General features: G+C 43.6%; 1 protein-coding gene across 2 annotated transcripts in view; it reads left to right on the top strand.

The window, feature by feature from the left end:
* si:dkey-157g16.6 (uncharacterized protein LOC561837 homolog) overlaps positions 1 to 7,081 on the top strand; it is a 48,194-nt gene extending 41,113 nt beyond the window's left edge. For both annotated transcript variants that reach the window (XM_038722611.1, XM_038722610.1), the window contains one exon: positions 2,401 to 7,081. In XM_038722611.1, coding sequence (XP_038578539.1) covers positions 2,401 to 4,442 — 2,042 coding nt within the window. In that variant the 3' untranslated portion in view covers positions 4,443 to 7,081. The remainder of the gene's footprint in view (positions 1 to 2,400) is intronic.
* Positions 7,082 to 12,465: the final 5,384 nt, after the last annotated feature.

The raw sequence follows: 12,465 nt of genomic DNA, 5'->3' as shown, positions 1-12,465 counted from the left end.
GCGCCTGCTGTCCACTCTTTTCCCTCCCTCCCTTGCTCCATCCCTCCCTCTTTCATCCCTCCCTCCCCGCTGCAGGTTTTATGAGCTCCCCTGGGCTCTCATCCATCTCTGTCACACACAGGCACCATTATTGGGGCTGCTCACAAACTGGTTGGGCTGCAGATGGGAAGGGCCTGCAGGACATATATGGTTTCTGCAGCCCATACAAAGGCCTGCGAGTCAAGACCACAAAAATATGTGGTCATCTGGGTGTGTACAAGACAATGTCTTCAAAATGTTTGGAAAAAATACAACTTAATAGTGTGTGAGAATTTTTCTTGTTGCTGTGGGTGTGTGGGTTGACTGAAGCTTAGGGAAGTACTTGAACTGGTTTTGGCCATTGGGAACTTAAGGCAATGGATTTGAATATGAAGGACATGATAATCCAACGGCCATCTGGTCTGCCGGTCTCATCTGACTGAATAAATAACGGGCGTAATCTGGAAACACACATGGGGAGGTTTGGAAAGCGGGTAAAGAAAGAGGCCAAAGTTTAGGAGTGAGCTGGAGAGCGGGAGCAGCACAATCGCAGATTGTGGATATTGCGATTTCGATTTAAATGGCAATAAGAAGCCTGGCTCCACATCCACAGACATCTATGAATAATGAATCATCAGGCGTCCACTGAAGGAAAAGCAGATAGACCAGTAATGACGGCTTCTGCCATATTCCTTTTTACCTCCCTGTTTCTGAGTAGTCCTCACCTCAGGGTAAATTGTGACAGTTCAATAATGCCTAGCTATGTGTGGAATGTCAAGCTAAAGCCTTGGCAAGAGGTAGTGCTAGTCTTCATGAAATAGACGATGTTATTACTATGATATTGGGATATATGTGGTAAATACACACGTAAACACATGCACAAAATGCACAGTTGAACAACATGGACACATTTAAAATGGGAGTGAGTGGGTAAACAGAATAGACTGCAAACACTGAAAATGAGCAGATGCTTTATATATATTTGGGAAGAAGAAGTTCCACACATTGCAGATGCAATGCCAGTGGAATATTTTACTGGAAAATAAGGCCTTTGCATGACATGACATGGTGGGGGGGACGCAATTCACGAAACAAAAGTTAGCTGTTAGCTCGGCAATGTGCAGCAGCCATGATCAATCAGACCTCAGCCGGTGCTGAAGTCAGCCAGAGGAACAGACATTCCACTTTCCCAATGTTCCATGGGAGACTGTGCTGATGAATAGCACACTATTCCAAACCCAACCCCCCTCTTTCTTTCTTTCTTTCTTTCTCACTCTCTCCTCACCACTGTCCACACACACACACACACTCACACACTCACTCACTCACTCACTCACTCACTCACTCACTCACTCAAACCCTCCTTCCCCTCTCCCTCCCTCTGTCCAGACGGCCACTGGGCCTTTGGAGCTCTGGTGTACTGTGGGTGGGTGGATTGGTGGGTGGTAGGCTGGGGGGGGGGTGCAGTGTGGAAAGAGCAGGCATTCAGAGCAACATGCACGGGGAGATAACAATAGCTCCTCTGGGAGACCTGCAGATGCAGCACAGGGAGTAGTAGTGGGATCTTATCGCTACTCCGACAGAAGCTGGAAAACTGCAAAACAACACATCCAGCCCACCAATCTGCTTTCTTTCTTTCTTTTTTTCTTTCATTCTTTCTCTCTATCCCTCCACCTCCTTTTGCCTTCCTCTTTGGGAAATCTGAGCTCCTTCTGCTTACATGCATGATGGTAACACTGAAAAAGATTCCTCTTCAAACAAAAAGGCCTTTTCTTGTCCTCGGACCATGTGTCACTGTGCACAGGATAGTGGGGAAAAACGGAGGAGTGTCTAAACTTTGTACTGTCTAGTTCACTAATATATATCAAATTGACTATTATTTCTGGTTGAAGTGAGTGATATATACAGTAGTCCAAACCGTTTTGTATCACTTAATTAATAAACAATATATAAAAAATGATTCCTGTTATAATTTAAATGTGAAGTTTTTTGTTCTTTTTAATAGATGAGTCTGCAGAGTCTCACCTCTCGCAGAGATTGTGTCAAATAAAAAATGTAAGGATTAAAATTGTAACACTGAAAGAGCCATTTCACATAAGTCACACGTAAGTTTTTTTATATATTGGCATACATATATACCTTGCAACCTTGGATGCAGTTTGCATATAAGTAAATGCTAGTTTGATTTTGAAAATTATTATCTTAGCAAATGGAGTGAGAAACAAAATAATTCTCTATTTTTCAGTCATGGAATCATATGATAAAGATGCTATATGGACTTAAATGGAAGATAAAATCTCTCCTACGCCTCCAATATCTAATTAACTAATTGTAAATAGATGAAAATTATGACCTGGTTTCCCTGTGTGTTTCTTTTGTCAGGCTTGTTAAAGATGCACTGGAACCCAGAGCATGCCCAGGCTCTCAGCCAGTGGCCTGAGCAGCACCTGGACGTCTCCTCGACCACCTCCTCTCCGGCCCACAAGTCGGAATTGTACGCTGGCCGCGGCCGCAGCTCCTACAACTACGCCTGGGCCAACGACGACATCTCTGCTCTCACAGCCTCCAACCTGTTGAAGCGCTATGCTGATAAGTATGCTGGTGTGCTGGACCCGTATGACCGGCCACCTGCTGTGGGCACCTACCCAGAGCCAGGGGCCTTTGGGGGGCTCAACGCCCAGAAGACTGAGCTGGAGCCTTGGCCACTGACGCACAGTGCTGATGCCTCCTATACCCTGGGGCCCCCTGGAGGCCATGACAGCCTCTCAGGTTCCAAGGCTGTAGCCACATCTGTTGGCCCTCCGGGGGTTGGCAGCGTGTCGGTGGTGAACAGTAACCTCTCAGACTCTGGCTACAGTGGCAGCAGCTCCTGCAGTGGCTCCAGCGAGTACCCCTCTAGCTACAATGGCACCTATCTTTCCTCAGGGTACTGTCCCCAACCCAGTGCAGCACTTCCCCCTGCTTCCCTCCACACTCTCCAGTCCGCCCCCACTCTGGTGCCCAGCTATAGCCCTACCACACCTGTCTATAACTACCCCCCAAGCACATACCCACCCCAGACCAGCCTTGCCCCCAGCTACGGCCACCCCTCTGCAACTTACCTGCACTCAGGTCTACCAGCCCCTACTCCCGTTCCCTCAAGGCCCACCATTGTAGGAGGTAGCTACAGTTACCAGAGCGCCAACCTTGGGACATCTGAATCTGGAGGAACATTAAAAAGAAAAGCATTTGAGATGAGCGTAGAAGAGGATGAGAGTGGAGATGGATCTCGTTACAGGAAATATAGCTATGACCCCTTGAAGGCTGGGGGAAACTCACCCTACAGTGTGAATGACAAAACAGAGTGCCGGGGAAACGGCTTCAGCAGTTCAGGCAGCACAGACCCTCAAACCTTTAAGCCCAGTAAGCCCTCCTCCCAGCCCATGGTGTCTCCTCAGTATGGGGCAGCAGGGGGGGAGTACAGCCCTCCAGCAGGCATGACGGGAGAAAATGGCGTGGCGGAGCAAGGCTTCATCCAACAGCAGCACCACACCCAGGCCCACAAACGCTCTCCACTGTGTGCTCCGCCTGTTGAGACTATGAAGAGCCCAGATCCCCGGGTGTTGGACCTTGTCAATGGGGAGTTACTGGACTGCAGCCCGGCACTGGGCTGGGGCGAGCTGGCCGGTCTCACCCATGTGAAGGGTGCCCTGGAGGAGGACCTTTTGTGGCCCGTGTTGAGACCCAGTCCGTTGATGCGGCCACCAAGAACCGTCCTGCTGTTTGGCCCCCGGGGAGGGGGTAAGACCACGTTGACTCGTTCTTTGGCTTCACAGCTGGGGGCTTCCTTCTACCGCGTCAGTGGAGCCATGCTGGCCTCTAAAGGGAAGGCCGAGGCAGAGCACATTCTGGGGTCTCTTTTGCAGGTGGCAGGGGCACGGCAGCCCTCAGTGGTGCTGCTCAGCCAGGTGGAGGCCATGGAAGAGGAGGGGCTGAGGCAGACACTGCTGACCGCCCTGGAGAAAGCCCAGGTGGGGACCACAGGTCTGGTGATTCTTGTATGTGCCACTGGTAGGCCAGATCTGCTGCAGGATGCAGTTCATCGAAGCTTTGCCAAGCGGTACCACGTTGGCCTGCCAGATGTGGGTATGCGCAGGCAGGTGCTGCTGCAGGCGCTGACGCCCCACGGCTACAGCCTGAGCGAGAGGGAGCTGAGCATTGTGCTGCAGCGCACAGACGGCTTCTCAGTGTGGGAGCTGCTTCAGATCAGCCAGCAGGCACTCTCCTCAGCATCCTCCTCCACCGGGGCAATGCATGGCCTCCCCACGTCCTCTAAACCCCCAGCCTTCACAGACTTTGAGAATGCCTTCTGCAAGGTGCGCCCACACACCACCGTGAAAGAACTGGACACTTGTACAGAGTGGAGCAAGATGTATAACCACTGAGAAAGCAGCTAGTCACTGTACTCGGACTGCATTACGACCCTGTCTTTGCTTAGATTTGGCAAGCCACGGGAATTTGTTGTTGTTATTTTGTAATTACAGATTATGCAGCCAAAAGAGCCAGAGAAAGTCAACAATACAGGAGAGCTGACAAAGTTGTTTTACTGGCAGAAGCATGCCACGGTGTGCTTTTTTTGTTTTCAAATGAATAGCCGCAATATTTAATTTTTCCCAAAGAAGAGAAAGATGAATAGGCCTTGTTCAGTCGGGTAGTGTATTAGTCTTTTGGCCAATGGGAAAATCAGATTATGTACTATTTGAATACTCTCAGAGATCCTGATTAGCCTTGGTCCAGGACAAAATCAATTATTTGTTGCTAGGTGACGTGGTCCAAGATTATGGATAATCAGGGTTTGGAAAATCCCCCCCTTTGACTGACTCTCAGGATCGTATTTATTGCAAGTCCACTTCCATGTTATCCTAATGTTGATTTAGTCATTGGATTGTCACTTAAATATTCAGTAAGAAGGGCTTGGGATCAGCAACATTTCAGCAAACACACACACAGTTTTTGACCAAAAACATGTCAAACCAAATGCATAATCAGCAGCGTTAACAGGCTGGTCCTCAAAATTACAATAAATGAATCCTTCTCAAGAGCTTCTCAACAAATCAAACAGATAGTTCTTACCCCCCCCCCCCCCCCCCCCCCCCCCCACACCAAAAGAAAAGATAAAAGAAAATCAAATGACATGTTTTAAATCCAAACATGTTGCTACACATGTTTGGTAGTAATGTATGTATTTCCATTTAACTCACTAATAGTAATACACTCATGCTTGAAATTGTACAATTCACGGACAACTTACTCTTATATTTGCAGTGTTGTCCTTAACTTACCCATACCTTCGTTCTCAATCTCACATTCCTCATTGTCTGCAGTTTTCCTGAGAATCCCACTTACAGAACAAAACGTACCCACCCGCACAGCCAGCATCTCCTACAGCGTGTCTGTTTTCTATTTCACTTATTCCTTTTATTTTCTTAGTATGTAGTCTTGTTTGAAATGCTCAGGAAGAATTTCTTTACCTCAGAAATATGAAATTAAAGAATGTATGTAATTTTAGGGTCTTAGTAGAGAGCGAGATAAAGGAGCGAGGAGAAACCTGACAGTCTTGTATTACCCACTACAGCTGGGCTTTTACCTCGGGAGAGAAACTTGAATATGCTACAAAGAGTAACATTGAATGTAATTCAGGTATTTCAAAGGATATTTGATGCCATAAATCCATGTATTATTATATGAATATAAATACCTTTTCATTTCTGTTCTTTTACCCTTTATTTTTATTGTAGTTTATGGTGGAGTGATGATTGTCTTCAAGAAATGTAGAATACAGAAAATCTTGCTTTTTTTGTTGGACAAACTGTTTTGCAAATGTCTGTGTAATATAGCGTTTACATATCCTGTATATGCATGTCTACTGTGTATAGTTTTAAGGCTGCAAAATATCATTTGAAAATGTTAATATAACGCACACAATCATACACGTGCACTCGCAGTTGAACATCTGAGCACAAAATACCTTCCAAAAAGACACAGAACCAAAAGACAGCAAAAAAAAGTTTGAAGACAAAGTCATCGTATGTAGCTTTCAGCAAATCCCAAAGTATAAAAACTCACAGCTAATGTATACATATTGTGGACAAACCCAACATGTAGACAATCCAGACAGATCTCTCCTTTTCCATCAGTCGTACAGTTCTGTTTTAACGAGCTGGAAAAACCTGGTCACTGGACTGCAGGTACAGGGGTCGTACATATTAGACCGTTGCCATGGTCCTGAGGCGGTATACACAGAATGATGTAATATTTCCTACCTCCCTTCCCGCCTCCCCACTACTGCCCCCCCCCCCCCAAACTCATCATTATTTTCTCCCTTTTCTCTCTCCCCAGTGCAATCTCATTAGATTGGATTGCCCCCTGGCCACGAGCCCCAGTGGCCATGTGGCGTTGTAGCCTCCTCCCCGCCCCCCTTCCTCTTCCCCTGTACTGATTCCTCTGGAGTGGAAGTGGTCTGATTGATGTCCAGCAACCCTATATCACAGTGCAGCCGTCCCCTCTCCAGCTGGTGGCTTCAGTCATGCCGTGAAGCCAGATCAATCAGAGTGACCCTCCGCTGTGCATACTGATCACTGTCTCAGAAACTGAAAACACATTTACAAATTACAGAACAACCCCTGCCTCAAGCGGCACAGTCTTGATGATGCTAGCGATTATTCACATGTAGTTACAGAAATTAAATAATAATAATGACTTAGAGGTACCAATAATTCCCACATTTGAAATTGGTGTTGTTCCCACTACTCACGCCAGTATGTCCAACAAAACAAGCCTTTATTTTTTACATGTTTTGATCTGTTATCACGGTAACTTTGTTCTTGGTTATTGTACATTTTCTGTAACCATTTCTACCTCATTTTTGCGGCATATTGTACATGAAAGTATTTATTTCATGTCTTTTTTGATGTCTGTTTTAAAAATGATAATAATGTTCTTGAACTGTAATGGTCTACCTCAGAAAAGACTGTATTTTAAGAGAAGAGTATCACACAATATTAAACAGAATTTGTCAATATTGCACTGCAGTTATTTCTTTGTGTTTTTTCCCTCTGATTTCAGCACTCAGGGGACTGCAATGGACCGGAGTGCAGAAATGACATGATGGTGGTGGTTACCGTATGTCTCTGTATCTGTAGCCTGGCTTGACCTCAATGTTAAGGTCAGCACAGTTACTTAAACTGATTGCTAAATTGTTTAACTTACATCAGGAGGTTTTGGATTTGTTTTCTCAATCAGCTTGGATTGACTTCACACAGGAGCCTGTGTAGTCAGCAGGTGATATCAGTATGAAAAAAAGGTAGTAGGTAGTGTGGTAGTTTAATTTGAAACAAAGCATTTTTGATGAGGCTGTGTGAAGTGAAAGATTATCACAAAGAGTGCGCATGTGTTCAAGATAGAAAGACAAGAGAAAACTGTACATCTTTGGTGGGTCCTCCTGCTCATATTTTGCCAGCCTGCTTGTGCATGAGTTTTTAAGTGTGTTGCAGTATCCAGAACAGCAACAGAAGCAGTGCTAGCACACCCCTGAGGCTCCAGGCCCAGCACCAGAGCACAGAGGTCCTTCATCCCTGTCACTGTCTGTAAACAACAGCTCGTCCCAGCGGCCTGCCTTGTGCTATTTCTGGCCTTTCCTGACATCTTTCAAAGACTCAAAACTAACTAAGAGAAGAAGTAAATCTAAGCAACTCTACTCAAAGAAGTGAAAGTTTAGTCAAAGCCTGAAAGAAGGATTCATTGCTCCCCAGTTATGGATAGTGGTGTCAAATCTGAGCTCAAAACATCTGTGACTGAATCCCAGTAGAAAAGTGGTGCTGCTGGTGTTGACAGAGTAATTAATTGTCTAATAATGATGCATAGCTCTGTTATAAGCACAACCTTGTGCAGCGGCTGCCCTTCATCCTCTGATGAAGGATAATCGTTTCTGCAGCTGTTTAAATTTTTTTCCTGTCACAAACTCAATAACATAATCCACAGAACAAAATAACCTTGCAAAGGTAGACTAGACTGTGTGATAAAGTGGAATTGGTTTATGAGGAGTGGCGTATATACATCTTACATGCTAATTTCACACTAAAAGATCGAGTATTGAAGACTGCAAAAACATATAAAGTTGTAAAGACCTTACCTCCACAGTGTGATTGTACTGCTGTGAGAGGAATTAATTTTTTAAAGTCCAAACAAAGACACTGAAACAGTAGCTCGGCCGGCCACTTTATTAGGTACCATATTATATATTCGGTGTTAACACAAATAGCTAATCAGCCAATCACACGACTCAATGCATTTAGGCAATGTAGGTCAAGACAACTTGCTGAAGTTCAAACTGAGCATCAGAATGGGGAAGAAAGGGGATTTAAGTGACTTTAAACATGGTTGTTGGTGCCAGACGGGCTGGTCTGAGTATTTCAGAAACTGTTGATCTACTGTGATTTTCACGCACAACCATCTCTGGGGTTTACAGAGAATGGTCCAAAAAAGAGAAAATATCCAATGAGCGGCAGTTGTGTGGACGAAAATGCCTTGTTGATGTCAGAGGACAGAGGAGAATGAGCAGAAAGGCAGTAACTCAAATAATCACTTATTACAACCAAGGTATGCAGAACACCATCTCTGAATGCACGACACATTGGACCTTGAAGCAGATGGGCTACAGCTAGGGCTGTGCAATATGGCCAAAAATGTTATCACGATAAAAACATTTCATATCATTCCATATCAATAATTATCACGATATATGTCAAATCATTATTTCTTTCAAGTTTAAAGGCAGATTTTTCTCCTGAGTGCAAATTGAAGAAACCAGATGGTTAATTATGTGGTTAAACTTTTCTTTATGGTCTGTATGTGACAAACACTTCATGAGTCTCGATTTCAGCTGTGACATTTAGATGGCTCTGAAGCTCAGATCATCTCAAACTGGTTTCTTGAACATGACAATGAGTTCACTGTACTCCAATGGCCTCCACAGTCACCAGATTTCAATCCAATAGAGCACCTTTGGGATGTATCATGGATGTGCAGCCGACAAATCTGCAGCAATTGCGTGATGCTATCATGTCAATATGGACCAAAGTCTCTGAGGAATCTTTCCATGACCTTGTTGAAAGTATGCCACAAAGAATTAGGGCAGTTCTGAAAGCAAAATGGAGTTCAACCCAGTATTAGCAAGGTGTACCTAATAAAGTGACTGGTGAGTGTATATATCCATGGTCTGACTTCCTGTGAGTCACTTTCCATCCAGTAAGCAACTGAAAACCAGTTTGTCCTTTTTTGTCCTGAGTGATTCCTGTCCGCCAGGAAGTCAATCATTTTCTTCTCCCTGCTGATTGGAGGTAATTAGGCGAGCAGAGTTTGTAATTGGATAATAAAAGATGCTAATGAGCTTCTGTCCTATTTACTCATACTTAGGCAGTGAATAGCAGGACACAGCTCTGCTACACTTTGCTCTGCGATACAGCTCTAATAAAAAGGGATTTTGAAAGTACATTTCACAATTATTACAAGATATAAATGTTGATTATCAGAATAATAACCTTTATATAGTTGGGTTTATAAATAGTGGACATTAAAGTAAGAATTGGTTATGATACATTTTATATAATCTGATTAAAATACAAACCAAAGCTTCTACACATTGCACAGATGGAGGTTTTTGTGACTATTTTGTTTGTTCAGTGTTCTATTTTTGTATTTCACCTGTAAGTGCACTCAGTTTAAGCAGCAGAAGATTAACGTCTACTTTCTCAGCCTGCACTCAACTTAGGCAAAGTATCATATGTTTACGATGTTCGATGTACATCTTTAGTGTGTGCTTCACTTAGAGGTACCATGACAAAACACCTGAAAGTTATTTACGGTAGCAACCTTCATTAAAAAAAAGTCATTTTCTGAATCTCTTTTCACAGAGACCCAATCCTCCTCTCTTCCGTTCCGTGCTGCTGGCCTTCCATTGTCCGGGCCTTGATACTGACAAGGTTGACATCAGAGGAGAGCTCTGACACTGGGTGAGTTAAGACTGCCAGCTGTTAGCAATCAAGTCTATTTTGAAGTCAGGGACACATGGACCCCCAGGGCCAAAGCAGCAACTAGCCCAAGCCGTAGCCCCCCCAACCCAGCCCACAACCTCCAAGCCCCCTGGTCCCAGATAGCCAGCACAGCTGTATTGTTTCCAGATGTTCCAAAGCTGCAGTAAGGGCCCTTTACCTAAGAGGACCCCAAAAATGATGACAGACCCGCACAGAGAGAGGGGTAACACACCAAACAACAAAACACTGAGCTAAAGAACGTTTCAACACCAAACCTGCAACCAACAGATGCTAAAAAGCAAAAAAAAAAATATCCATAGATCCATCTGTTGTCATGTTCTAAATGGTTATAACATTTCTTTCACTGACTCTTGTGCTTGACAGAGGAGGAGCTGCATGTTGTGACAGAGAAAGCACTATCACCGCAGACTGCTTTTAGAGAACGGGATCAATGTCGTTTAATCTCTCCTGGACAGCTACGCTGTCATCACAAATATTGGCCTGAACAGTAAAAAGTCTAATCTTTATGGTAACTGGCACCTTGTCCATCAGCCCTGCAATCTTTGGCAGTTTCGTGAAAAGTGAATCATAATTATCAGATGAAGTCTGCAGCTTCATATCAGGTAAATAAGTTTATCTGAAAACAAGTCAGGAAGAAAAGGCACAATGGAAACTGCTCAGGTTGTTTGAAAGGAAATGATTAAATCTTTGCAGCTGCATTGTTTCTGTGTTGGACAGGTCAATCAAAAGCCTCAGGAAATTGGGTTTGACAGATGGAATGTTCTGGTAAAATCCTTTGCTTGCCCCCTTCTCACATGACTAAAATGTGATCACTGAATAAATAAACAGTAAATAGGTATATAAGAGGATAAACAGATTGCTGTTTAGGAGCATCTGAAACAGAAGTGTCACTGTGAGAGCTACATCAGAATCTGATATTAACAGAAAAAAATGAAGGGGTTAACATGAAGTTCTTCCATAATGTTATAGTTTGGGGTAGTCTGCAGATGATCGTGTGTGATCTTGCTATATGACGGTGTCTAATTTCGTTGAGGACAGGCAGGTTTAATGCAGGTCTATACCTCCCTCATGTGGCCAATACAAAAAAATGTAAATCCTAATGAAGGAGCAGATTGCGCCATGAGCACAGTGAAATTAGACTCAGACAGATAATGCTACAATCACCATAGATGTTTGAGGTTCACATTTGTTGAAAAACTTAATCAGAATATATGGATTTAGCCAAAGTTCAGTGCAATTAATTTGATTCAGTCTGGGGGATGCCGATTGCTCACAGAGGATACAGGATTAAATCCAGGTAATGGAATTTAAATTAAAATTAAAAAAATTACCAATTGCAATATGAAAATGAACCTGGGTGTGAAATATAAATACACAGCACACATTTACAGAGCCATAAATACCCACAAATACAGCAGCATTACAACGTCAAAACCTCAGACAGCACAGCTATAGCTGAACTGTAACATTAACGACCCCTGGTGGCTCCACTGTGAACATACATGTATGCTTTGTTCAGTGACATACATAGTATATAATTATTGCAGTATTTGTAAACCTATCACATCAAGGCTATGTCAATAGTGGATGATGGTGAAAGAAAGCTTTATCACAAGTTGGGCTCACAATTGATGTTTTACTTGCACCTGGTTAAATACCATATATTGTGTAGGGTAATATAATCTATAGTAATACATCAACTTAGAAAATGTTTTCATAGTAAGATAAACATAAGCAAAAAGGGCACAAGTAATCTGTTGCCACAACTCTAAATATTGTGCATATGATTTTAGGCAGCTCTGTGTTGATACATTACATCACTGTCCACATAATCACTTGTTTTCAGATCTTTTTATATACAGTATACGTGCACTGTAAAATAGTAGTACTTCACAGTTTTATTGTACACTTAGATAGTAAAGTTAGTTAGGCCTGTTTCGCGCCACTGGAGCAGACTCAGTTGTTGTGAGGTTGCTCAGTTGTTTTAATATAACATAACACGTAAATTTTGGAAGGAGGAGCTGGAGATGAGCCACAACATTCAGGCCAGAAGGGAAAAATATGAACTCTAATTACCCCAGATTTAGACGAATGAACTGCATGCCATAGAGTCCAAAATAGTAACCCCTCACCGTCTATTATCTCAACAATTCGAGTACACAGAAAGGTAAAATCTCATGTGTCACTGAGGAACGTGGGCCTGATGATTCTCCCCGACAGTGGATGCCGTTGGGAAGATGTCCGACTAGAAGGCACTGCCATCTGCAGATATGGTATCATGTGTCTCAGTTGTCTTACTGGAAGTTAAAGCATCTGGAAATGACTCAACATCGCTCCGCCTACGTCTCGTTCTGTG

This window comes from Micropterus salmoides, unplaced genomic scaffold (assembly GCF_014851395.1).
Source record: "Micropterus salmoides isolate LMB-PRFRI ecotype aquatic unplaced genomic scaffold, ASM1485139v1 Ms_hic_scaffold_16, whole genome shotgun sequence".
Taxonomy (NCBI): Eukaryota; Metazoa; Chordata; class Actinopteri; order Centrarchiformes; family Centrarchidae; genus Micropterus; species Micropterus salmoides.
The sequence above is the reverse complement of the archived record's forward strand: the minus strand, read 5'-3'. Positions and strand labels throughout refer to the sequence as shown.